Below are 26,021 nucleotides of genomic sequence, written 5' to 3'. Positions count from 1 at the left end.
AGAAGCTGGTCTCTGTCATAGAGCTGATACTGCTCAACATAACTGGTAATTATGCAGAGATACAGTGACAAAACCAGAGAGTAGGGGACTGAAATACACGACCAATTTCTGAAACTTCCTAGTGTGAAAATGTAATAAACTAAGCCCAAAACCTTTGTTAACAGGACAGAAATTGCCTCAGTCTCTCGGTACTGAAAAGATAAGGACCTAAAAGGTTAATAATTTGGAAAAACTGGAGGCTAATGCCCTAAAAAGACTTAACTGTGATTTATCAGGACTTTGATTAAGGGCAAATTGAGAATCACCAAATCATCAATATACACTGACCCTGGTTCAGTCCCTTTTGGATCAAGGTTATTAGCCTTTGATGCTACCTGCCTAGAAGAGGTATAGACATATAATATCTAGAATTTAACTCTAAAATAATAAGTGGTACACAAAGAGTCAGGACAATGTTATTGGTAAGTGAGAGTAAAAAAGACAAAGCAGATCACAAACAGAATCCAGGTATTAAGAGTTAGAAGATCTTTAAAGTAATTAGAATTAATTTGGTCAAGAAAATAGGTGAAAAGTTGGGCAAAATAGAGAAAGTTTAAGACTTGGAAAAATTGGTATCTATAAAAATGAATCGAGACATTTTAGATCTAAAAAATATAATTATTAAAATCAATTACCTAATATAATAAATGAATTTAACAGCAGATCAGAATCAGTAGAAGACAAGATTAGTGAACTATAAGGTTCATAGTAAATATCCACAATAAAATAGCAAATAGAATGATAAAAATGGGAAAGAGCGCAAGAAACTTGCAGGACACAATCAAACGATCTAACAGAGGTAATTGAACACCCGAAGAGTAAGAAATAATAGTTAATAAGACATATTTGAAGAGATAATGAGCTAGAATGTCCCAAGCAATATAAGTCATGAATTTACAGATTCAAGATGCTCTGAATTGCTCATCCTTTTAGCTATGATTGAGTGAAGAAAGTCTGAGTACGCCAAGCAGATTAATACATAAAACTACATCTCAGAAGAGCAAAGAAAGAAGCCAGAGATAAATGACATTACCTTCAAAAGAACAAGAATAAGACTAACAACACACTTCTCAACAAAATGATGGAAGATATCAGATAATAGAATAGTGCCTTTAAAGTGTAGGAAGAAAAACAGCTGCCAAAGTAGACATCTATACCCAGGGAGAAAAAATTACTCACAAATTTAGTAGACACTAAAGACAATTAAAGATGACAAAAATTATCCACAGTAGGCCTGCACTAAAAAAAAAAAAAAAATACAGAGAATTTTCCATGCAAATGAGAAATTATCTAAAATGGAAACAGAATCCAAAAACAAAGATCACCAGAAAAGATAAGTAAGTAAATATAAAATAATATTACTATACAATAGTAGCAATATACTGTGGAGTCAAAAATAGATGTAGAATTAAAATGTGTAATATCAATAACTTTAAAGAGGAAGGAATATAAATGGAATGCAAATGCTCTAATCTAGAATTATCAAAAAATTTGTAAAAAAAATTGTATTAGACTATAATAAAGAATACATGTTTTGTACAGGGTAACTATTAAAAAATAAGCACTCTATAAGTTAGAAATAAAAAAAGAACAAAACTATCTTATTGTCAAATAAAGTATGAAGGAGATAAAAAAGAAATATAAACAGATTTATCAGATAGTATACAAATCCAACATCAAGTAATTAAATGATTACAGTAAGTAAATCAAAAGAAAAGTTAAATAATATAAAACCTTCTTATATAAGAAACATACCTTAAATATAAGGATACAAGAAGGGTGAAAGTAAAAGGACGAAAAAGAAATACCAAGCAACATTATTCCAAAGAAAGTTGGTGTCACTATAAAATTGTCAGATAAACCACATTTGCAGACAAGAAGCTTTCCCAGAAACAAAGACATTTACAATAACAAATAGGTCAACAGACAAGAACAAAACACTTTCTAAACCTATATGTATCCAATAACACACTTTCAGAATGTGCAAAGCATAACCACGACACATTATCAATTCACACCCTGTGGAACACTAGTATTGGGAAAACAAAACAAAACAAAATAAAAATACAGTGTGCTAGCAAGGATGGGGAGAAACTAGAATTCTTAAACACTGATACTGGCACACTTTGAAATCTTTTTGGCATTATCTTCTGCAGATGAAGAGTCAACTCCCTTATGCCTCAACTATTCCACTTTTAGGTATATTTCCAGCCAGAATACACACAGTAGTACCCCTAATCATCAGTTCCACTTCCCATGGTTTCAATAATCTGTGGTCAACAGTAGCCTAAAAAATATTAAATGGAAAATTCCAGAAATAAGTAATTCATAAGTTTCATTCTGAGTAGCATGATAAAATCTTACGCTGTCCTGCTCCGTCTGCCCAGGACATGAATCATCCTTTTGTCCAGCATACCCACGCTGTATACACTACTTGCCTATTTGTCACTAAGCAGCCATCTCAGCTATCAGATTGACTGTGGTAGTATTATAAAGCTTGCATTCAAGTTACCCTTAGTTTACTTAGCAATGGCCCCAAAGCACAATAGTGATGCTGGCCATTTGGATATGCCAAAGCAAAGCAGTAAAGTGCTTCCTTTAAGTGAAAAGGTGAAAGTTCTTGACTTGGAAAGAAAAAAACATGGTTTCTGAGAGTGCTATAATCTATGGTAAGAACTAATCTTCTATTCCTGGGATTATAAAGAAGAAAAAAAGTTCATACTAGTTTTGCTGTCACACTTCAAACTATAAAAGGTTATGGCATGGTGCATGGTAAGTGCTTAGTTAAGTTGAGAAAGGCATTAAATTTGCAGGCAGAAGCCATGGATGGAAACATGTTCTAACCGACAGAATGCAAGTTCAGTACATCTGTGGTTTCAGGCATCCACTAAGGGGTCTTGGAACATATCCCCTAAAGATAAGGAGGACTACTGTGTACATGTTCACCAAAGAATATACATAATATATTGTCTATGGTAGCACTATTAGTATTAGCCCAAAATTAAAAGTAGAATTGATTATGGTATTATTTTGGAAGAATACAAATGCAAAAGCAGGGGTTGGCAAACTTTTCTTGTGAAGGGCCAGGTAGGAAATATGTTCAGATTTGTATACTATGGGATCTCTGTCACAATTCTCACCTCTGCTGTTGTAGTTTGAGATCAGTCATGGGTAACATGTATACAAATGAGTATATCCATACTGCAATAAAATTTTGTTTTTTAAAAAATAGCTAGAATTTGCCTGTGTGGCACAGTTTGTTGACTGCAGCTATACAGCAATGAAAATGAAGCACATGCATGTCACAAACATTAATCAAAAGAAATCAGATACAAAAGAATAAATATCACTTTGGGAGGCTGAGGCAGGTGGATCACAAGGTCAGGAGATCGAGACCATCCTGGCTAACATGGTGAAACCCCTTATCTATTAAAAATACAAAATAATTAGTTGGGCGTGGTGGCCCGCCCCTGTAGTCCCAGCTACTGGGGAGGCTAAGGCAGAAGAATGGCATGAACCCCGGAGGCAGAGCTTGCAGTGAGCCAAGACTGTGCCACTGTACTCCAGCCTGGGTGACAGAGCGAGATTCCATCTCAAAAAAAAAAAAAAAGAATAAATATGACTCAATTTATAAAACATTCAAAAACAAACAAATTTATATTTTGTGAGATATTAGAAGAGCAGAGAGTGTAGTGACTGAAAAGAGGCACCAGAGACAATTCTAGGGTGCTGGTAATGTCAAGTCTATGACCTGGATGCTGTTCACACATGGGTCCACTTTGTGAAAACTCATTGTGCAATATAATTTAGAATAAAAGCAGACTATTCTGAAATAAAAAATTTTAAAGGACCTAGAATAGTAGTACCAAATAATACATGGAAAGCATCTGTGACAAAATGAGGTGACAAGATATCTTCATGAACCCCAACGTATGAGGAGGAACAAACCACCAGTAGTAATAAGATAAAGTTGGTATCTGCATCTGTGGAGGAGAGCTCAGAGGAAAACAGGAGGCATCTAATAAACCTGATAACTTCAAAATAACAAAAAAATGCTCACTCAAAAATATCAGTGGGTTAATTTAAGAACAGCAACAGAAATTGGGAGAGGTTTTTGATTTTTGTGTGATGAAATGTACAAGATGAGTCTGGGACTCATCTATGTGGCCTACTAGGGCCACATAAAAAGATTTGCAAGACATAAAGACATGAAGAGTTTCCCACTGGCCAAAGTTGAGCTTATTTGGGTACCAATAGTAACTGAAATACAACAAAACACATCAATATGTTCAAATCCATGAGTTCACAATGATCTAAGAAAAAGGAAAAGTAACTGGTCACCTTTGGAGAATGTTAAAGAACAAAATATTATGAACACTAGAAAATGAAGGGATGAATGAACAATGACATTAAGTAACAAAACAGATGAAGCGGGATGAGGAGTAGAAGGACAGATAAGAAAATTCAATACTTTTGTAACGCCTATGTAATGCATCTTTGCATTGGATTTGCCAGAGAGAGAGGGAAGGAAAGTAGAGATGGAGAGAATATGAATCAGATATTAAGTAACTGCCAATGAAAGACACAATATGACTTCTGAAATAAAAACTGAACTTGATTAAGCCTCTAGATCTCAATTTAAAGGTACCAATTTAGAGAAAATACTGCAGATAACAATGGAACATGCTTATACCACAGAAGTCGTATCATCAAACTCTTATGGAAAAATTATACGGGAATACAAATACAAAAGCAGGGGTTGGCAAACATTGTTAAGTCAGAAGAGAAATAAATAAAATTAACATGTTCATTTATGTTAAACTTTGGTAAGAATACTTGTTTTAATCTTTGAAGTTACCATCAAAGGAATAGGAAAGAAAATCCCCAGTTAATAACAGTAGAAAAATTAAATAACAATATAACTCAACCCAAAAGAGGATAAAAGGAAATAAAGAATATAGAACAGGTAGTGCAAATAGAAAACAATAGGTTTATACCCAAATATATCAGTAGGAACGTAAGAAAGGAACAGACTGACTACTACAATTAAAACACCATGATTTCCACACTGTATAAAAAAGTCAATATACGCTATGAAAAATCCCTGTTAAATAAACAAAAATGTTAAAAGTGTAAGTATGAAAGAAGATATTTCTTGCAAAACACTAACCACATAAAGCTATTTTAGTGCTCACTTTGGCAGTACATATACTAACATTGGAAGGATACATAGAAGATTAGCATAGCCCCTGCACAAGGATGACACACAAATTTACGAAGCATTCTATATTTTTCAGACAAGCAAGTGCTGAGGGAATTCATTACCACCAGACCTGCCTTACAAGAGCTCCTGGAGGAAGCCCTAAATATGGAAAGGAAACACAATTACCAGCTATTACAAAAACACACTGAATGAAGTTCACAGACCAGTGACTCTATAAAGGAACCACATAGTCTGCAAGATAAGCAGCTAACACCATGATGTCAGGATCAAATACACACATATAAACACTAAACTTAAATCTAAATGGGCTAAGTGCCCCAATTAAAAGACAGATAGGCAAGCTGGATAAAGAACCAAGACTTGTTGGTATGCTGTCTTTAAGAGACCCAAGAGACATGCAGTGACACACATAGGCTTAAAATAAAGGGATGGAGAAAAATCTACAAAGCAAATGGAAAACAGAAATCGGGATTGCGATTCTAGTTTCTAACAAAACAGACTTTAAACCAACAAAGATAAAGAAAGACAAAGAAGGGCATTACATAATGGTAAAGGGGACAATTCAACAAGAAGATCTACCTATCCTAAATACATATGCACCCAACACAGGAGCACCCAGATTTATAAAGCAAGTTCTTAGAGGCCTTCAAAGAGACTTAGACTCCCACAAAATAACAGTAAGAGACTTTGACACCCCACTGACAATATTAGACAGATCGAGACAGAAAATCAACAAAGATATTCAGGACCTGAACTCAGTTCTGGATCAAATGGACCTGACAGATATCTACAGAACTCTACTCCCAAAAACAACAGAATATACATTCTTCTCATCACCACCTAGCACATATTCTAAAATTCATCACATAATCAGAAGTAAAACACTCATCAGGAAATGCAAAAGAACTGAAATCTTAACAATCTCTCAGACCACAACACAACCCATTCAAACAGATACAATTACATAGAAATTGAACAAACTGCTCCTGAATGACTTTTGGCTAAATGATGAAATTAAAGCAGAAACCAAGAAGTTCTTTGAAACTAATGAGAACAAAGATACAACATATCAGAATCACTGGGACACAGCTAAGGCAGTGTTAATAGGTAAATTTATAGAACTAGATGCCCACATCAAAAAGTTAGAAAGATCTCAAATTTTAAAACAACATAACATCACAACTAAAAGAAGTAGAGAACCAAGAGCAAGCAATTCCCAAAGCAGGCAGAAGACAAGAAATAACCAAAATCAGAGCTGAACTGAAAGTGATTGACACGAAAAACCATTCAAAAGATCAACAAATCCAGGAGCTGTTTTTCTGAAAAATTAACAAAATAAATAGAGTGCTAGCTAGAGTAATAAAGAAGAAAAGAGACATCAAATAAACACAATCCTAGAAACAACAAGGGGATATTACCACTGACCCCACAGAAATGAAAACAACCATCAGACAATATTATGAACACCTCTATGCACATAAACTTGAAAATAAAGAAGAAATAGATAAATTCTTAGATACAAACACCCTTCTAAGACTGAACAGGAAGAAACTGAATCCCTGAACAGACCAATGACATGTTCTGAAATTGAAGAAGTAATAAATAGCCTACTAACAACAACAAAAAACCTCAGGCCAGATGGATTCACAATTGAATTCTACCAGATGTACAAAGAAGAGATGGTACTATTCTTACTGAAACTATTCCACAAATTTGAGGATGAGGAACTACTCTCTAACTCATTTTATGAGACCACAGCCTCATCCTGATGTCAAAACCTGGAAGACATAAAACTTCAGGCCAATGCTTGATGAACATCAAGGCAAAAATCCTCAACAAAATACTAGAAAACTGAATCCAGCAGCTCATCAAAAAGCTTAGCCGCCACATTCAAGTAGACTTTATCCAGAAGGTGCAAGGTTGGTTCAACATTACACAAATCAAAAAATGTGATTCATCACATAAACAGAACTAAAGACAAAAACCACATGATTATCTCAATAGATACAGAAAAGGCTTTTGATAAAATTCAACATTTCTTCCTGTTAAAACTCTCAATAAACTAAGCATTGGAGGAACATAACTCAAAATAATAAAAGCCATATACGACAAACCGACAGTCAACATCATACTGAATGGGGAAAAGCTAGAAGCATTCCCCTTGAAAACAGCACAAGACAAGATGCCCTCTCTCATCACTCTTACTCAACATAGGATTGGAAATCCTGGATGGAGCAATCAGACGAGAGAAAGACATGAAAATAGAAAAGAGGAAGTCAAATCATCCCTGTTTGCAGATTGTATGATCTTATATTGAGAAAACCCCATAATCTCAGCCCAAAGCTTCCTAAGCTGAAAAATAACTTGAGCAAAATCTCAGGGGATACAAAATCCATGTTCAAAAATCACTAGCATTCCTATACACCAACAATAGTCAAGCTGAGGGCCAAGTCAGGAATACAATACCCTTCACAACTGCCACAAAAAGAATAAAATATCTAGGGATACAGCTAACCAGGGAGGTGAAAGATCTCTACAAGGAGAACTACAAAACACTGCTCAGAGAAATGGGAAAAGACACAAACAAATGGAAAAACATCCCATGCTCATGGATAGGAAAAATCAACATATCCTTAAAATGGCCATACTGTCCAAAGCAATTTATAGATTCAATGCTATTCCTATTAAACTACTATTGAGATTCTTCACAGAAATAGAAAAAATTTTAAAATTCATATTAAACCAAAAAGTAGCCTGAAGAGCCAAGGCAAACCTAAGCAAAAAGAACAAAGTCAGAGGTAACATGCTACACAACTTCAAACTATACTACAGGGCTACACTAACCAAAATAGCATGGTAGTGGTACAAAAACAGACACATAGACCAATGGAACAGAACAGAGAACCCAGAAATAAGGCCACACACCTACAACTAACTGATTTTCGACACATCTGAGAAAAACAAGCAATGGGGAAGGGATTCACTATTCAATAAATGGTGCTGTGATGACTGGCAAGCCAAATGCAGAAGGCTGAAAGTGGGGGAAAACACCATATACAAAAAGTAACTCAAGAAGAATTAAAGACTTAAATATAAAACCCAAAAATATAAAAACCCTGGAAGATAACCTAGGCAATACCATTCACTACATAGGCATGGGCCTATGTATATATAATGCATTATATATACATATATAATATATATGTATATATAATGTATATATAATATATATTATTAATGTATATATAATGTATATATGTATATATAATGTATATATAATGCATTAAATTAATTATAGTAATTAATTATATAATTAATTTAAGTACAGTTAAAATATAAAAGTATATATTTTAACTTTGCTAAAAAATAAGAATAGTTAAACAATAACCCATAATTGCTTGCTTAGCTTGTTTTTCTGTAGTGCTTACTATCCCAGAGTCATGTAACTGGAGGTTTTAAGATTTATAACTTTTCCAACTGCTCCTGTAGATAACATCACTATTGTGAAACCTAAAGAACTTTTAAGTATTTTTCAGATTTAGCATTTTGGCAGACCAAGAGATGCCACCTGGACTTGTGATCCACACCGAGGAACTGACTCAATTAGTCCTGCAACCCCTCCCTGGAACTAACTCAGCTGCAGGAAGATTGTCTCAACACTCCTGTGACTTCATCCCTAGCTAATAAATTGCCTCAGTTTTCCAGCCCCCTGACCACCAAAGCATCCTTAAAAACCCTAGCCTCTGAATTCTCAGAGAGGCAGATGTGAGAAATACCTCCCATCTCCTCACTTGACTGGCCCTGTTATTATTAAATACTTTCTCCACTGCAACTCCTGCTTTTCTCAGTGTACTAGCTTTTGCGGGCAGTGGGCAAGAACAACCTACTGGGTGATTACAATTTCTCTACCCAAGTTACTATTTGTCCTTTCCATGCACTACTCATTAGAAGCAAGTCACTAAGTCCAGTGTCACTCCAGTACTCACCCAAGGGGACAGAAAGCAAGCTCTACTTCCTGTAGGGGGTACAACATTCATAATCATTTATTTAGAATTCTGGAATGGAGATTTGTCCATTCTCACTATTAGTTATTCATTGTTTCATTTACATCAGTATGGACTCTTGGATATTTATTTTATTCTTTGAATTATAATCCAATTCTACAGTTTTGTATAATATTATTCCAATACTGATGACCAGAGGCTCATTTAGATTGGCTTCTGTATCCTGTTGACATGCCCCCTCTCCCTCTCCATCACCTTTTTCAAGCAAATCTTCACTTTCTGCACTACAAGATGCTCCATGTTAATCTTGTATTTTCCCTACCCCAGCCCCAGAATTAGCCATTGTTACAAGAGCATTAGCAACTTTCATTGGAAAAAGGTCTTTTAGAAACCAAGATCTGGGATCTGGGTGTGCTCACTGCTATTGTCACTGCTTCTGCCCTTTTGAAGGGCAGAGCTAGGAAATATGTATGTATTCTAACTCAGGTATATATTCATATCTATTTTTTTTATTTCTGAATCAATCTATTTGTATATATTTTAAAATAAACATGAATTAAAGCTTATCTCAAACTCTAACCCAACATCACAGAGTTCATTCTAGCCTTCATCCTCCTGGCTTCTTTGTACATTCTTTTTCTGACAATGAGAAATCTACTGTCTTTATCTACAGTTTATTTACTTATTGGTTCAACTCTAATACATGTGTAAAATATTTTCAGTATTGCTAATCCATATCCCTGTATGAAACACATTTATCTACTACAGCAGGGGTTATCAAACTACTGGCACTTTGACTATTTTACTATAAGAGCTAAGAATTGTATTTACATTTGTAAATGACTATAAAAAGAGAATATTTTATGAAAATTCACGTGAAAATTACATGAAATTTACATTTTAGTGCACAATGATAAAATTTTTTTGGTACACAGAAATGCTCATTTGTTTACATACTGCATATGATTGCTTTCTTGCTACAACCACACAGCTGAGTAGTTGTCACAGGGATGCTATGACCTAAAAAGTAAAAAGTATTTAACATCTTACAGTCTACAGAAAAAGTTGGCTGACCACTGAACTAGAATATAGTGACTATGTAGTTCTTTTTGTCTTAGCCTTACCGTATGCATTTAAAACATCATATTCCAAAGTTATTTAGGTCAGTTAATTTAAACATGTCTTACATTTTAATACTGTTATATTCATCAATTATGATAGTCATTACATCCTTGGATGACACAACATCATGCTTTTTTCTTTTAATTTTCATATAGTAAAGTTAACTCTGATGTACATATCTATGAGTTTTGACAAATGCATAAAGTTATTTATTGATCACTCCCATACCAATCATAACAGTTCCTGAAACCTAAAAATTTCCCTGTCAGGCTGGTCTCTTTTGTAGTCAACATCTTCTGTCCCCCTCCTTACAAATTTTGTTACTTCAATAATGTCATATAAATAAAATCATACAGGTAGCTTTGGGGATCTGGCTTCTTTCACTTAACAAGCTGTATTTAAGATTCATCATGTTGTGTGAATTAATAGATCATTCTTTTTTATTGTTGAGTAGTATTCCATTGAAGACAGACATGCCATAGTTTGTTCACCATTCACCAATGAAGGGCATCTCTGTTGCCTCCACCTTTTGGCAACCATAAAGTTTCTATAAATATTTGTGTACAAATTTTGGTGTGAACATAAATTTTCAGTGCATTTGGATAAAGACCTAGGAGTAGGATTGCCAGGTCATATAAGTATATGTTTAATTTTATTTAAAACTGTCTTATATAGTGGCTATACCATTGGTACTCCCACCAGCATGAAATGGGAGTTCCTGTTATTCTACATCCTTGTCAGCATAATTTTGTTGTTGTTGTTTTTGGGTGTATGGTGGTATATCATTATGGTTTTAATTTGCACTTCCATTATGAGTTGAGCATGTTTTAATGTGTTCTTTTGGTGAAGTGCCTGTTCAGATCTTTTGCCCATTATTTAATTTGGTTATTTATTTTCTTTTTGTTAAGTTTGGATAGTTGTTTTGTGCTTTTCTTTTTTTTTTTTTTTTCCTAACTCTGGATACAAGTCCTAACTCATATATGTGATTTTAAAATATTTTCATCCAACTTGTGGCCTTTTTTCTTTCTCTTAATAGTGACTTCCACAGAGCAAATTAAATCCAATTTATCAATTTTTTTAACTTTATGGATGTTGTGCTTGCTATCATATAAAAACTCATTGCTGAAATTAAATTACACAGATTTTCTACTATGTTTTCCTCTAGAAGTTTTACAGTTTTACATTGAAGATATATGATCTATTTTGAATTACATGCCAAGGGGCTTTAAAAAAAAATCTAGAATCATTTGTTTAAAAGATAACAAAAACAAAGTCGACATTTAATTGGCTTTACACTTTTGTCAAAATCAGTTGACAGTATTTACGTGGGTCTATTTCTGGAATCTTTATTCTATTCCTTTGATATATGTGTCCATAATTTAATCAATATAACACAATCTTCATTACTGTGCTTTATTGTAAAAATCTTAAAATTAGGCAGTGAGTCCTCCAGCTTCGTTTGTTTCAGATCGTTTTGATTTTTCAAGTTTCTTTGCCTTTCATACACATTGTTGAATAAGCTTGTCAATATCTACTAAAAACATGTGCTGGAATTTTGATTAAGATTGCATAAAATCTAGACATCAAATTGAGATTCAAATATTGAATCCTCCTGTCCATGAACATGGTATGTCAACTCTACTTATTTCTCTCTTCCTTGATTTCTTTCAGTAGTGTCTTCTAGTTCTCAGCATACAGATCCTACACATATTGTTAGAATTTTAGCTAAGCACTTAAATTCCTGCTGCTATTGTAAATGGCATAGATCTTCTAACTTGAAATTTCAATTGCTCATTGCTGGTATATAGAAAAAAAATTGACTTTCCTTCTTTCTGTGACCATGCTCAACTCACTATTTCTATGAGCTTTTCTATAGATCCTTTAGAGTTTTCTACATAAATAATCATATCTTCTGCAAATACAGTTACGTTTCTTCCTTTCTAATCTGTATGACTTTTATTTTACTTGCCTTATTACATTGCCTAAGATTTTCAGTATGACGCTAAAGAAAACAATGCTTTGTTTCCGAACTTTGAGAGAAAGTAATCAGTCTTTCACCAGTGAGTATAATGTTAGCTATAGGTTTTCAACAGATGCTCAAAGGAAGTTCACTTCTACTCCCACTTTACTAAGAGTTTTTATCATGAATGGAGTTTAATTTTATTGAATGCCTTTTTGGGTCTGCTGAAACTACATATAAGAAATATGCTTTTTCTTAATCATTTACTAGGATAAATTTATACTGCATTTCTGCAATAAGTCCAATTAATTGTGATGTATTTTCATTTTTATATACAGATGGATTTAATTTGCTAATATGTTGTTGGGAATTTTTGTATATACATTCATGAGGGCCATTGGTCTACATTTTTCTTTGCTTGTAATGTTGATGTCTGGTTATAGCATTACAGTAAATAATGACTTCATAAAATGACCTGGGAAGTTTTCCTTCTTCTATTTTCAGGGATGTGCAAGACTGGTATTGTGTTCTCCTTAAATTTTGTTTGGATTCACCAGAGAAACCATCTGGGCCTAGGCCTCTCTCCTTGAAAAAGTTCTTAACTACAAATTCAATTTCTTTAATAGATATACAACCAGTAATATTATTTCATCTTCAGTTACTTATTGTATTAGTCCATTTTCATGCTGCTGATAAAGACATACCTGAGAATGGGCAATTTACAAAAGAAAGAGGTATAATTGGACTTACAGTTCCACGTGGCTGGGGAAGCCTCACAATCATGGTTAAAGGCAATAGGGAGCAAGTCACATCTTACATGGATGGCAGCAAGAAAAGAGAGATCTTATGCAGAGGAACTCCTCTTTTAAAAACCATCAGACCTCATGAGACTTATTCACTATCAAGAGAACAGCCACAGGAAAGACTTGCCCCCATGATTCAATTACCTCCCACGGGGTCCCTCCCACAACACATGGGAATTCAAGATGAGACTTGAGTGGGCACACAGCCAAACCATATCAGTTATAGTAGTTTGTATTTTTCCAGGATTTGGCCCATTTCATTGATCAAAGTTTCAACAGCAAAACCTCATGAAAAGCTTTCATCAAAACTTCACAATCAAAATTTCATCAAAGTTTTAACATCAATGCAAATACAGCAGAATATAGGATTAGCAAAGAACAGTTTAAAAGCAAATATCCAAACTGGAGAGAAAAAATAATGAAAAATATGAATATAGGCATAAGATACATATGAGACACATTTTAAAGATTTTTATATAAGTGTAATTTGAAGTTCCAGAAAAACAGCAAAGAGATATTGGGGAAGAAGCAATGTTTAAAGAAAGAATGGCTAAGAGTTTTCCAAAACAGATGAAAGACATGAGTTCTGCATACTGAATGGATATTAATTCAGTAAAACCACATTTAGATAGATCATAGGAAAACTACTAAGTCAAATAGCAAATCTTACATGCAACAGAAGGGGGAAAGCCATATTATTGCAAATAAATAATAGCTGATTTTTCAACAGACACAGAAGCAGCCAGAAGACAATGGATTAGCTTCTTTTAAATACCAAAAAAAAAAAAAAAATGACTTTTAACCTAGAATTCTACATCCAGCAAAACTATTGTTCATAAATACAACCAAGATGTTTTGAAGAAAACTCAGAATTCTCATCCAGGAGTGTGTCATAAAAAGAAGCATTAAAGAGAGTTTTTCATGTTAGAAGGAAAACGATTCTAGAACCCAAATGGAAACAGTGAATTGCAAGAAAGAATGAATAATAATATGTGATTAAAATAAGTGTTACTAGATGAACAAAAATAATTTCTTGTGTTTTATACATGTAGAATTAAGATGCATGATAATAGATAAGCCAAAAAGAAAGCAGATTAAAAACAGCTAAATGTTTTCATGTTCCAATATTATTCAAAAAATCATAAAAAATAATGTCATGTATGTATGTTGAAATAAGGCAAACAATAACAAAATAGTTAAAAGAACCACGAGTTAATACAAAGGAAAATAAATTGTTAAAAATTTTGATTAACCCAAACAAAAGACAAAACAACCTATATAAAAATACTAGATTTTCATTCTTGAAAAAAAAAACCTCATGTGTTACTTACAAGATACATCCTTTACATATAATGACATAAACCAAAGAATTGAAAAATATATACCATGCATATACTAGACAAAAAAAGCTGCTGTAGCTATACTAATATCAGATAAAATATACTGTGAAACAAGGAATATTACTAGAGATAAAGAGGGACATTTCATAATTAAAGTTCCATAATCCATCCAATGACATCGCTTCAAAATATATAAAACAAAATTAAGAGAACCAGAAAGTAAAATAAACAAATCTATAATCATGAGACTTGAACCTTTCTTGAAATGTGACCCCTAGCTACCACTATGTGGAAAAAAATAATTCCAAATGGTTCATATATTTAAATGTTAAAGAAAAAGGCCTTTAGAAGACATAGGAGAAAGTCTTAAAGTAGACAAAAACTATAAAAATGCTAATCAAAAAGGAAAAATGATAAACTGTATTCATTAGAATTAATAACTACTTTTAACCAAAAGATACTATTAAGAGTGAAAAGATAAGGCACAGAGTGGAAAAAAAATTGCAAAACATATATCTAAGGACTCATATGAAGAATCTACAAAGAAATCTTACCTAAAAATGAAAGATGGACAATCCAGTAGAAAAATGAACAAATGATGTGAACACAATAGAGGATATCCAAATGGCCAATAAGAATATTCACTCGTCACTGGACACAGCAAATTAAAACCATTATATGATAAATTACTTTTCACTTATCAAAATGCCAAAAGAAAACACAGAGAAGCACAGAGGCATATGCATGCACACACATACACATACACAATCAGTCAAAGAAGTAGGGAGGATGTGAAACAAGTAGAAATCTCCCACATTGGTAGTGGGAGTGTAACTGTTAAAACCATGTGCAACATTCTTTGATAGCATCTACTAAAGCTGAGTGTACATTCCCTCTGATTAATTCCACTGGTAGATACATACCCAAATAAAATGTATGCAATGTCACCCAAGGACATGTGCATACTGCTTACAGCAGCTCTGTAATAGCCCAAACCCAAAACAAACCAAATGCCCACCAATGGAGGAATGAATAAGTAAATGGTAGCATTTTCATACAATAAAATGTATTGTATGAATACATTTTATTCATGGCAACAATAATGAACTACTGCTACACTGCCAGGTAAAACAAGATGTCTAAATTGCAAAAATGCTTGAATTGAAAAACCAAAAAGAAACAGGAATAAAAAAGTAGACACTGTAGGATGTCATTTATATAAAGCTCAAAACGTGCAATATTATATCTTGCTGTTAGAAGATAAAAAATTTTGTTAGAAATTTGATAATGTTTACACTTGGAATAGCAGTAGCTGGCAGGAAACAAGAGGGGCTTCTGCAGAGAACTGTTTCATTTCTTGATCTGGTAGGTAGTTTACATGAGACTGTTAATTTTATAATTTCTCAAGCTGTTACTTATTATTTGTGCATTTTCTATGTGTTCTTTTCTATGCTTTGAAAAGAAGTTTAATTTTAAAAACAGCATGTATATAGAAACTTAAAACTGTAAAAACTGATCCCAAGGTCATATAAACCCCTTATACCCCCCCCCCCAAGACTAATCTTAGTGTCCAGCACACATTGATGATAAATGATTGCTTTTTAAACTAATGAATGAAACAAGGGATCAAACACATAAAAAAGTACTGTCATTATTTCCCAGCTGTCATTTATATGAATGCTTATCTGCTTTTTCTCAGAAAATATCCTCATACAGATTTTTCCTAATGTTCAACCTGACAAACCTGACCTGCCCTTTTCCTCTTTTATTCAATTAACATACAAATTAACTGAGAAGTTTCTTCAAAATACATACCTCTCCTACCCACTCATGCTACCATTTAGGATTAAATTTATTTGCAGTAGATGAAATTGCTTTATATTGGGCCACAAAATAAGAGTTCTCATATTTTGAAGGCTGTGAAATAATTATCATCAAGTCACTATGTACTGAAACTTTATAAGATAATTATCACTAACATTGTTTATAGTTAAGATGGTCTATTTCAAACATTTTGCATAATGACTTAGGTCAAGCAGGCATTTAGATATGTTGCCTTGGGCAAAACCACTGACTTCCATCAAATGGAGCTTGCTTTCTTTCTTTTTTTCTTCCCGGTGACTAAATTTTGTAAGCTTTAGGCATCTTTGGTGGTTTTCTTGACCTATTATAAATAGTCTTCAAAAAAAAATTTTAGAAACTAACATATAAATGTCTTTGATGAGCCTGATGTGATTTCAAGACATTTTTTACCCGGTCATGGATCTCATCGCAGTTTGAAGGTGAACACCAATCAGATTGAAATCTGTAGGCAAAAAATAAGTTTTATTTTTGTTACTAAAATCAGGTAATGATTCTAAGCTATACTATCAAGTTTTCACAGTATGTTCAACAAATAGTCTTAATAAAGGTTGGCATACATTTGGGAGAACATACCTATATATCTGACCATTTTAATGATTTCCACACAGTTATTTGGAGCTTTAATTAAAGATACAGATTTTCATATGAAAACAGTAATTCTATGTACAATGCCTTTACATATAGTTCCTATTCTTTAGTAATCATACCCTCAAACTGTGTGAAAAAATTCCTTTCTGCAGAGAAAAAAAATACCTAATTTTATGAAACAAAATGTGTATAATAGACAAAAATATCTACAATTTAATCATGCTCATTTTTTCAGAATATAGAGCAACACAGAAGTTAAATGGTTTCTTTTCAACACAGATGATATTATCTCTCTAGTCTCAGCTATGAATAAATGCATCTAAAAAATTGAAAAATATAACTTTATTATTAGAGTCTGGGGGTTGAAATTAAAGATATGAAAGAAGAAACAAAGCATCCCTTTCTCTTTTGTATGCCCTTCTCAAATTCAAAACTGACACTAGTATAGATAAACGACTTTATTTCATATAATAATGAAAATTTCTAATTATAATATATATAGTGTTATTAATAATTCCCTTATAATGAAATAGGTAAAATGTTGCTATGTTGCTGAAAACTTTGCCTTGTTTTCTTCCCAGTTTGTCCTTCCTTTTTTTTTTTTTTTTGACACAGAGTCTCGCTCTCTCACCCATGCTGGAGTGCAATGGCGCAACCTTGGTTAACTGCAACCTCCGCCTCCCAGGTTCAAGCAATTCTCCTGCCTCAGTCTCCTGAGTAGCTGGGATTGCCTGCCACTACACCTGGCTAATTTTTGTATTTTTAGTAGAGAGGTTTCATCATGTTGGTCAGGCTGGTCCCAAACTGCTGACCTCATGATCAGCCCACCTTGGCCTCCCAAAGTGCTGGGATTACAGGCATGAGCCCAGTTTGTTCTTAAAAGCTACAATATCATAAGTTTATACAAAATATAAACTACTAAACAGGATAAATGTTTTATACAATCTACTTTAAAGAATGCAATAAGTAATGAATAATCAATTATCTAAACTTTAATCTCCTGTATATATAAAAGCAAGTTCTATTGCATCTATGAAAAATACATTAGCAGACTTTGTTATTTGCAATATATATAGCACATCTTGGAAATCTGAGATCCAACTATGCAGCTCTGAGAATCCACTGGATCTCTTCAATGATACTATTAGAGGATCCACTAGTCTGTGCTGTGGGATAAGGAATGCTTGCTTGCCAATCTAATTTCATTTATAAAAGTCAAAACTTTAAGCATGATTCAAAAGAATATCAGCTCCTTTTTCAGTAGATTTGCTAGTATTTCTTGGTCTAATTTTAGTAATAACTCAAAAGCTCACACAAATTTTATATTATAATATTAATATTTACACATTGAGAAGGAAACAACTTCTGAAATATAACACTTATAACCAAAATTGAAACCATTTTATGTTGTGCTAACTTTACTGGAGGAATTTCTTAAATGGGCACAAAGCAAAAAACACCTTCACTATAAATAAAGCAATTCATTTGATTAAAGCCATTGGGAAAGTTTCTAAAAATCTGTTTATATACATGATTAAGGAGTCAGCATTTTACTGCAATCTTAGAGAAAACTTACTTAATTTCAATAAATATTTACACAGATAAACTCCTATAACTGTATGTTCTGTCATGCATCATCCACGCAAAACTTCCAATTTTGCCTGGAACATATAATCCACATTTACATCAGTTTAAATTGTTTATTGATTTCAATAGATTGTATAAACACCCTACAAGTATACTGCTTAGTGACCTATAAAAAGCCATTTCAGAGAATGTCTTATATTTAAAGATGAGGTACTGAGTGTTGAAAAGAATAAAATTTTTTGTTCCCAGTAGTACGTCTTAGACATTTTATCTTCCTTTAGAGACAAGATATTTAGAAAATACACTCAAATCAAAGGTGTTCTGCTTTAGCGAAAGTAAAAAAAGCTTATCTACCATGCCTGCCCCAGAGAGTATACCAACAGAATGTTAATTTGTATAGGTAAATTCAAAACTAAATTGCCATTGTATTCTTTTATTTTAAAATTACCTAACCTTCCTCAAGTTATAGTTAAATTAGGTAATGTTTAACATTAGAATCACTCATTTTCTTCTAGCAAATAACTTACTACATCTATCATCCTGAGTGAAAATAATGTGTAAATGCCACCGCTATCTACTCTAAGCCCTTCCCCACACTGAAATATGAATAAAGGGACAGCTAACTTTAGCTGTCATCGATGAAGAATTTTTGAATATAGCCTCAATGACAAATTGATCAATCCAGAAAAGACTGAGGTCAAAAGCTGGAACAAAATTGCATACAAAGATAAAGTAACACTGAACTAAAATTAATACTGTACTAGAGTGGTAGGTTTACAATTGGAGAGTTCTGCAAAATATGTGAAAAGGTAGAAAAATAAAAGTATTTATAAAAGTAAATAAAAACAAATTTATTTATAAAAGTAAATAATATTTATTTATAAAAGTATTTATAAAAGTTTATTATAAAAGTAAATAAAAACATATCCAAGGAAATACAGATTTAAAAAATTCTGGAAAACTTACAGAGATGACAAAGGACCTAATCAACAAAATCACAAGAGATGAATTCTAAAAGTCGGTAAAAAGAAAGGAGCACCAACTGTACGTCTAAACAGCTGGGCAGATGAGGAAATCGAGGAAAGTCCCCTGATACTGAGATGCAAGTTATCAACTTCAGCAGAAAAACCGCTCTTCCAGTTTTTCTCCTGAATTTTTGATGTTATTGTTGTTGTTTGTGTGTGTGCACACCTATGTTAACGATTCCATGATCCCCCACTACCCCGCAACAGGCATGATTCTAATGGACTAGAAGCAACCTTAATCAAAATTCCATATCTCAGGATTAGGGTCTACAACATGCCTCCATATATCCATTATGAATACTTTCAAAGCTAATAAGTAAACAGACAAACCTGTATGTTTAAAATAGATTTGTTTTAATATAGCATCCAAACTAACACACTGTTGTTCAAATCATCAGTTTTGAGTTAAACTTTCGATATATTCTCTGCAGTTAATTAAATCTTTGTTAATTATGTCTGATGGCCCCAGTAGGAATTTGGTGTGCTTACTTTAGCTTTCTGACATCAGCTGTAAAGATACATTGATTCCCATGTTGTTCAGTGTCCAGTGTTTCTCTTACATATAGAAAAAAACTTCTATAATTTTTTAACCAGGATTGATTTATTTTCAACTTATTACAGAAACATGGTTTTCTATATTACTATTAGTGACAGAGGCAAGGAATTTCCTATTTCAATTTTAAAATATATGAAAAGGAACTATTTATTTCACATCCAAATTATAACAGGATCAGACTCTGGTTGCCATAGCATTTTTAAAGGGAGAGCTGGAATCTTTACATGATTAAGATGCTCTTAGGGAGCTGGGGGAAGGTTGTTTGAGAAAACTAGATACCATCTACCAAAAATATATAGATAGCCATTATGACTAAATAAAAAATATAATCTGTGTTGTGTTTACACTTAAGGCAAGCCTATAATATTAAATTCCTCTGAATCTACTAAAAACAATCACATATATTACTTTTCACTTTTAAGAACTATAATCTGTAATTAAGGTTAATGTGACCCATATCTGGTTAATAAACTCACATATAGAGAACTGTGCTAGGAAGAAATATCTAACATTATCTAATATGTAATATATTCTAAACAAAAACAATTTAAGCCTTTTAAAATCAAATTACACTTTTATAAACATTCATTTCACATGCATAATTGCTGCTTCCCCTTCTAATACTTATTATTCAAAAATCAGTACAGAAATGAAGACCGCACATAATTACCTTTCCCTGAGAGAAGCTCTATTTAACACAGGGCTTGGAGAATGCTTTGGCATTGTTGAGGGTGCTGAATGGACTAGTAAGGTCCTCGCTGAATGCCGGGGCTTACTACACGACCTTGGGCTCAAATACTCTTCACATTTTTCTAAAGAGTCATCGAAGTCTCTCCCATGGGGTGTTCTGATAACCTGTTTTAAAAATTATATACATATAGATATACAAATACAGATACATATGTATATAACATATTATATAGTAATATAGTATGCATAGTAGTAATATGCATGTGCACACACACACTAATTTTATAAAAGTAATAAAACAAATATATGCCACAGCTATAAAGATAAAATTCAGAATATAGTAATTAGTCACTGTAAGATTAAATATTAAATGTATCAAGATTGTCATTATATATAAAATGTATAAGATAGTTCGAAAGGCTTTTGAGTAGTGGTGGGGTTCGCATAGGGATGTGTGTATCTAAAACAAAGAATACATCCACATGAACCAAATGGTAGCCTAGTTTAGCTATCAGATCAAACAGAACTAGATTCAAATTCAGGTCTAATACTCATTCACTACTTCATTTGTTCTGGGAATGGACACATGAACAAATCAGAAAAGACAAATGAATAAATTCCTGCTCCTGTGGAACATATATTCTGGTAAAATATATATTCTAATAAGAAGAGATAAATGTAAAACACAAAAACACACCAAGATAAAGAACTAGAATAGAGTGTGTTACAGGATATTAAGTAACATGAGAAGCAGGGGGGTTAAGTGCTGATGGGTGCGATGGAAAGATTATGCAGGAAAGGAACTGTAATTTTAAATGGGATAGTCAGTAGGAACCTCACTGAGACCTGAAGACCTCAGTAAAGACCGTAAGACCTAAGTCACGAAGATTATCTGTGGAAAGACTATGCCAGAAGAAAGAAAAATAAATGCAAAGATCTTGGGAGTAGGAGAAGGACATACTTGATATTAGCAGGGGAGCCAGTGGAGCTCGACTGGGTAGTAAGAAATGAGGTCAAAAAGGTAGGTTTTAAGAAATTAATCTTTTATTCTGAGAGAAAAATATGTCCTGACTTTTTCCTTCTATAAATAGGACATCCCAGGCTATTATATTGAGAATAGTCTGCAGAGGGGCCAAGGGCCCTGGGAGGAAATCAGCTAGGAACCTATTATAATAAAATCTGGAAAAGCATGCTGGCTTGGGCCAGAATGACTGCAATGGAGGTGAGAAGTGATCAGATTCACAATATATTTAGAAGACACAGCCAACAGGTCACAACTGGTCTCGATGTCAAAGATGACACTAAGGTTTTCTGTCCTAATCAACTAGAAGGGTTGGGTTTGTATGAATTAGATATACTCTTCCAATTGTAAGTATAGAAAATTAAGATATTAGGAGTCTAGTTTTGGACATATTAAGCTTCACATATCTATTAATCTATTAATCATTCAATATATTACAGCAGAGTTTGGGGGAAAGTCCAGGATGAAAATATAAATTGGTAATTACTAGAGTCTAAATGGTATTTAAAGGTATTGCACTGGGTGATATTGCCAAGGAAGTAAAAGTAAATCAAAAGTAGAAAACATCTGAAGAATTAGCCCTGGGAATACTCCAATATTTAGAGGCTTGAAAGATGAAAAGAAAACATTACTGAAGAGTAGCCAGGGAAGAAAGGAAAGAAACAGGAGAATGTGTTGTTTTGGAAGTGAATAAACAATGTATTTTAAGGAAGGGGGAGTAACTAATGGGTAAATATAACTTGATAGGTCAAGTTAGAAAAGACAGACCTTTGGATGTTAGTAACAGTGAAGTCATCGATAACATCAACAAAAATAGCTTTAATGGAGTGACAAGAGTGAAAATCTGAAGTTGAATTCAAGAGAGAATAAGAGGAGAGGAATTGGATTCATTTAACAAATATTTGAGTCCCAGTCATGTCCTAAGTTTTGGGACTACAATAGTGAACAAAACAAAGTCTCTGCCTTTAAGAGTTTATGTTATAGTAGTGCTATTTGTTAAATATTTGACCATTTAGACAGCTATCTAATTCTTCTCAGACTCATTTCCCTCACATGAAAAATAAAGTTAATAATAGCTAGCTTACAGATCTTACATTATTTACTTAAACTATATTGCAGGATGTCTAGGTGTATACATTAGTTGCCCAATAAATGTATGTCATTTGTTATTAAAACATAAGTCCAGCATAGGTTTTGCTTCAACACTACCATAATTTTCACTATTTTCCAAAATTACAACAAATAATAAGTCAGTGGTCAGCTGAGAGAATCATGCTTTCATTCCAGAACCTAATAGAACATAGTTCAAATGACACAGTTACAGTCCCCAATAACTGACCAACAAGAAATATGTGATCAAGATTGAAGAAAAAACTAAAATTGCTCCATTTTTAGCTATTCAGAGACAAAACAAAAACACAGTAAAAGTTAAAAACAAGATCAAGGAGGTTGGTGGTCAACAATGTAAGTGCATATGTTCAGAGACACAGAATAGGTAGCTCACACCTGTAGTCTCAACTATTCAGGAGGCTGAGGCAGGAGGAACACTTGAGCTCAGGAGTTCTATGTTGCAGTGAGCTATGACTGCACCACTGCACTCCAGCCTGGGTGACACAGCAACACTCTGTCTCAAAGAAAAAGAAAAAAAAGAAAAGAAAGAAAAAGAAAGTGGGAGAAGGTGTCACACTGTTGTTTCTAGAATATATCCAAATACAAGCCACTTGGCCTGGATTATTTTCTTTTTATCAATTTCGATGTCAATTGAGACATGTTAGATGGCAGACCACTTCATTTTTATCTGCTAAATTTTATCCCCAAACTAGTCAGCATTGCTTTATATAAAGCCTTTTATAGGTGACTACAACTGAATTTCTATCACAATATTCACTGAGAATCTCTTGAACATGTTAGCTCACACTCAAACCTAAAGAAATACAAAAATTTAAACTCACAATCCAGATGAGACAGGGCATATACAGAAGGATAAATGACAATAAGATATGCTGAAGTGTCAAACACATTCCAATGACAATAACTGCAAAAAGAAATTCAAAGGAAAGAAAGACTTCTAATGGTCTTAATGGTGGAGGTCTCACTGAGGAGGTAGAATTGAAATCAAAGCCATAAGTAGAGGAAAGGAGGAGAAAAGCCATTCAGAATAGGAAAAAGGCACAAGAAAAGATGAGCAAAGATGAAAAATGAATAATAGTTTGGCTATTTCTATACAAATGTAATAGAGAATATCATAGAGGTGGGAGGGATACATTGTACAAGAATCTTAAATGCTGTAACTCAACAGTATTCAAGATTTATTAAGCACCTTCTGCATATAAAGTACAAACAAAGTAGGAAACAACAATCACGGGTGTTAAATAAATATAACAGGAGAACTCAAAAAAAGTTACAATACAGAATATAAGACATCAAGTACAAGTAATGAGAAAGGAAATTAGAGCTAAATAGACATGAAGTAATTGCGCAATGGGAACACAGCTTGAATGTATTCCTTCCATGGAATTAGAGTGTATGTTTTGTAAAGTCTTTTATCAAAATAAGGGGTTACGAGGTACAAGGAAAGGGTACGTCTCTTTGATAAGAATCCATTTCAAACTTAAAGCCTTCAGCCTTAGCTTAAAAAATGTTTCCATAGCTCTTGTGAGTTTCCGTTAGATCATTTCCTTTCAAAAGCTAAATGGAATATTATCTCTTTAGCTCATCACAGAAGGGTTATATTTCTTCAGTGTATCTTCAATAATACTGGCTTAGAGTCCAAAAACTTGAGTTCAAATCCCTGCTGTTTATGAGACCCTGAGAAAGTCATTTACCCTATTATTAAGGCTTTAGTTTCCTTACCTATAAACTGAAAACACAATATTACAGATTTGACACAAAAATCAAATGAAAGGAAAGTGAAAACACTAGTGGAGAGCTTGGCTCATAAAGATAATTTTCTTCTGTGTATAGCATTTATACTTCAGCATAAAAAAGTCTTTTTTTTACATTTATGAAAAGAGTTTTTTTAATGACTTTCTATGAACCCACAAATGCAATACATTCAATATGGCAAATGCTAAAATGAATCAAGATGAAAAAATAACTAATATTTTTAAACTAATCTGAAACTGGTACAGGTAAAAAAGGAAACTTCTTTTTTTTCATGTTGCCTTTTTTCTTTTTTTATTTTTTAAATTTATTTTATTATTATTATACTTTAAGTTTTAGGGTACATGTGCACAAGGTGCAGGTTTGTTACATATCTATACATGTGCCATGTTGGTGTACTGCACCCATTAACTCATCATTTAGCATTAGGTATACCTCCTAATGCTATCCCTCCCCCCTTCCCCCACCTCACAACAGTCCCCAGAGTGTGATGTTCCCCTTCCTGTGTCCATGTGCTCTCCTTGTTCAATTCCCACCTATGAGTGAGAACATGTGGTGTTTGGTTTTTCGTCCTTGCGATAGTTTACTGAGAATGATGATTTCCAATTTCATCCATGTCCCTACAAAGGACATGAACTCATCATTTTTTATGGCTGCATAGTATTCCATGGTGTATATGTGCCACATTTTCTTAATCCAATCTATTGTGGTTGGACATTTGGGTTGGTACCAAGTCTTTACTATGGTGAACAGTGCCACAATAAACATACACGTGCATGTGTCTTTATAGAAGCATTATTTATATTCCTTTGGATATATACCCAGTAATGGGATGGCTGGGTAAAATGGTACTTCTAGTTCTAGATCCCTGAGGAATCGCCACACTGACTTCCACAATGGTTGAACTAGTTTACAGTCCCACCAACAGTGTAAAAGTGTTCCTATTTCTACACATCCTCTCCAGCACCTGTTGTTTCCTAACTTTTTAATGATCGCCATTCTAACTGGTGTGAGATGGTATCTCATTGTGGTTTTGATTTGCATTTCTCTGATGGCCAGGGATGATGAGCATTTTTTCATGTGTTTTTTGGCTGCATAAATGTCTTCTTTTGAGACACGTCTGTTCATATCCTTTGCCAACATTTTGATGGGGTTGTTTTTTTCTTGTAAATTTGTTTCAGTTCATTGTAGATTCTGGATGTTAGCCCTTTGTCAGATGAGTAGGTTGCGAAAATTTTCTCCCATTTTGTAGGTTGCCTGTTCACTATGATGGTAGTTTCTTTGGCTGTGCAGAAGCTCTTTAGATTAATTAGATT

General features: G+C 33.4%; 1 protein-coding gene and 1 non-coding gene across 14 annotated transcripts in view; one reads left to right on the top strand and one right to left on the bottom strand.

The window, feature by feature from the left end:
* Positions 1-26,021, bottom strand: part of SPATA6 (spermatogenesis associated 6) — a 208,876-nt gene that overhangs the window by 77,565 nt on the left and 105,290 nt on the right. For 8 of the 13 annotated variants that reach the window (XM_063601222.1, XM_055093200.2, XM_008954953.5 and 5 more), the window contains 2 exons: positions 20,782-20,966; positions 16,698-16,797 (listed from right to left, as the gene is read on the bottom strand). The exons of 1 other annotated variant lie outside the window; for it this stretch is intronic. In XM_063601222.1, coding sequence (XP_063457292.1) covers positions 16,698-16,797; positions 20,782-20,966 — 285 coding nt within the window. The remainder of the gene's footprint in view (positions 1-16,697; positions 16,798-20,781; positions 20,967-26,021) is intronic. 4 more of the 13 variants (XM_055093204.2, XM_055093193.2, XM_008954954.5 and 1 more) reach the window with 1 other exon arrangement.
* Positions 5,227-5,333, top strand: LOC112438276 (U6 spliceosomal RNA). Its single transcript, XR_003026731.1, has one exon. It is a non-coding gene; the product is annotated as a U6 spliceosomal RNA (small nuclear RNA).

This window comes from Pan paniscus, chromosome 1, assembly GCF_029289425.2.
Source record: "Pan paniscus chromosome 1, NHGRI_mPanPan1-v2.0_pri, whole genome shotgun sequence".
NCBI lineage: Eukaryota > Metazoa > Chordata > Mammalia > Primates > Hominidae > Pan > Pan paniscus.
This window is presented reverse-complemented; position numbering and strand designations above follow the sequence as displayed.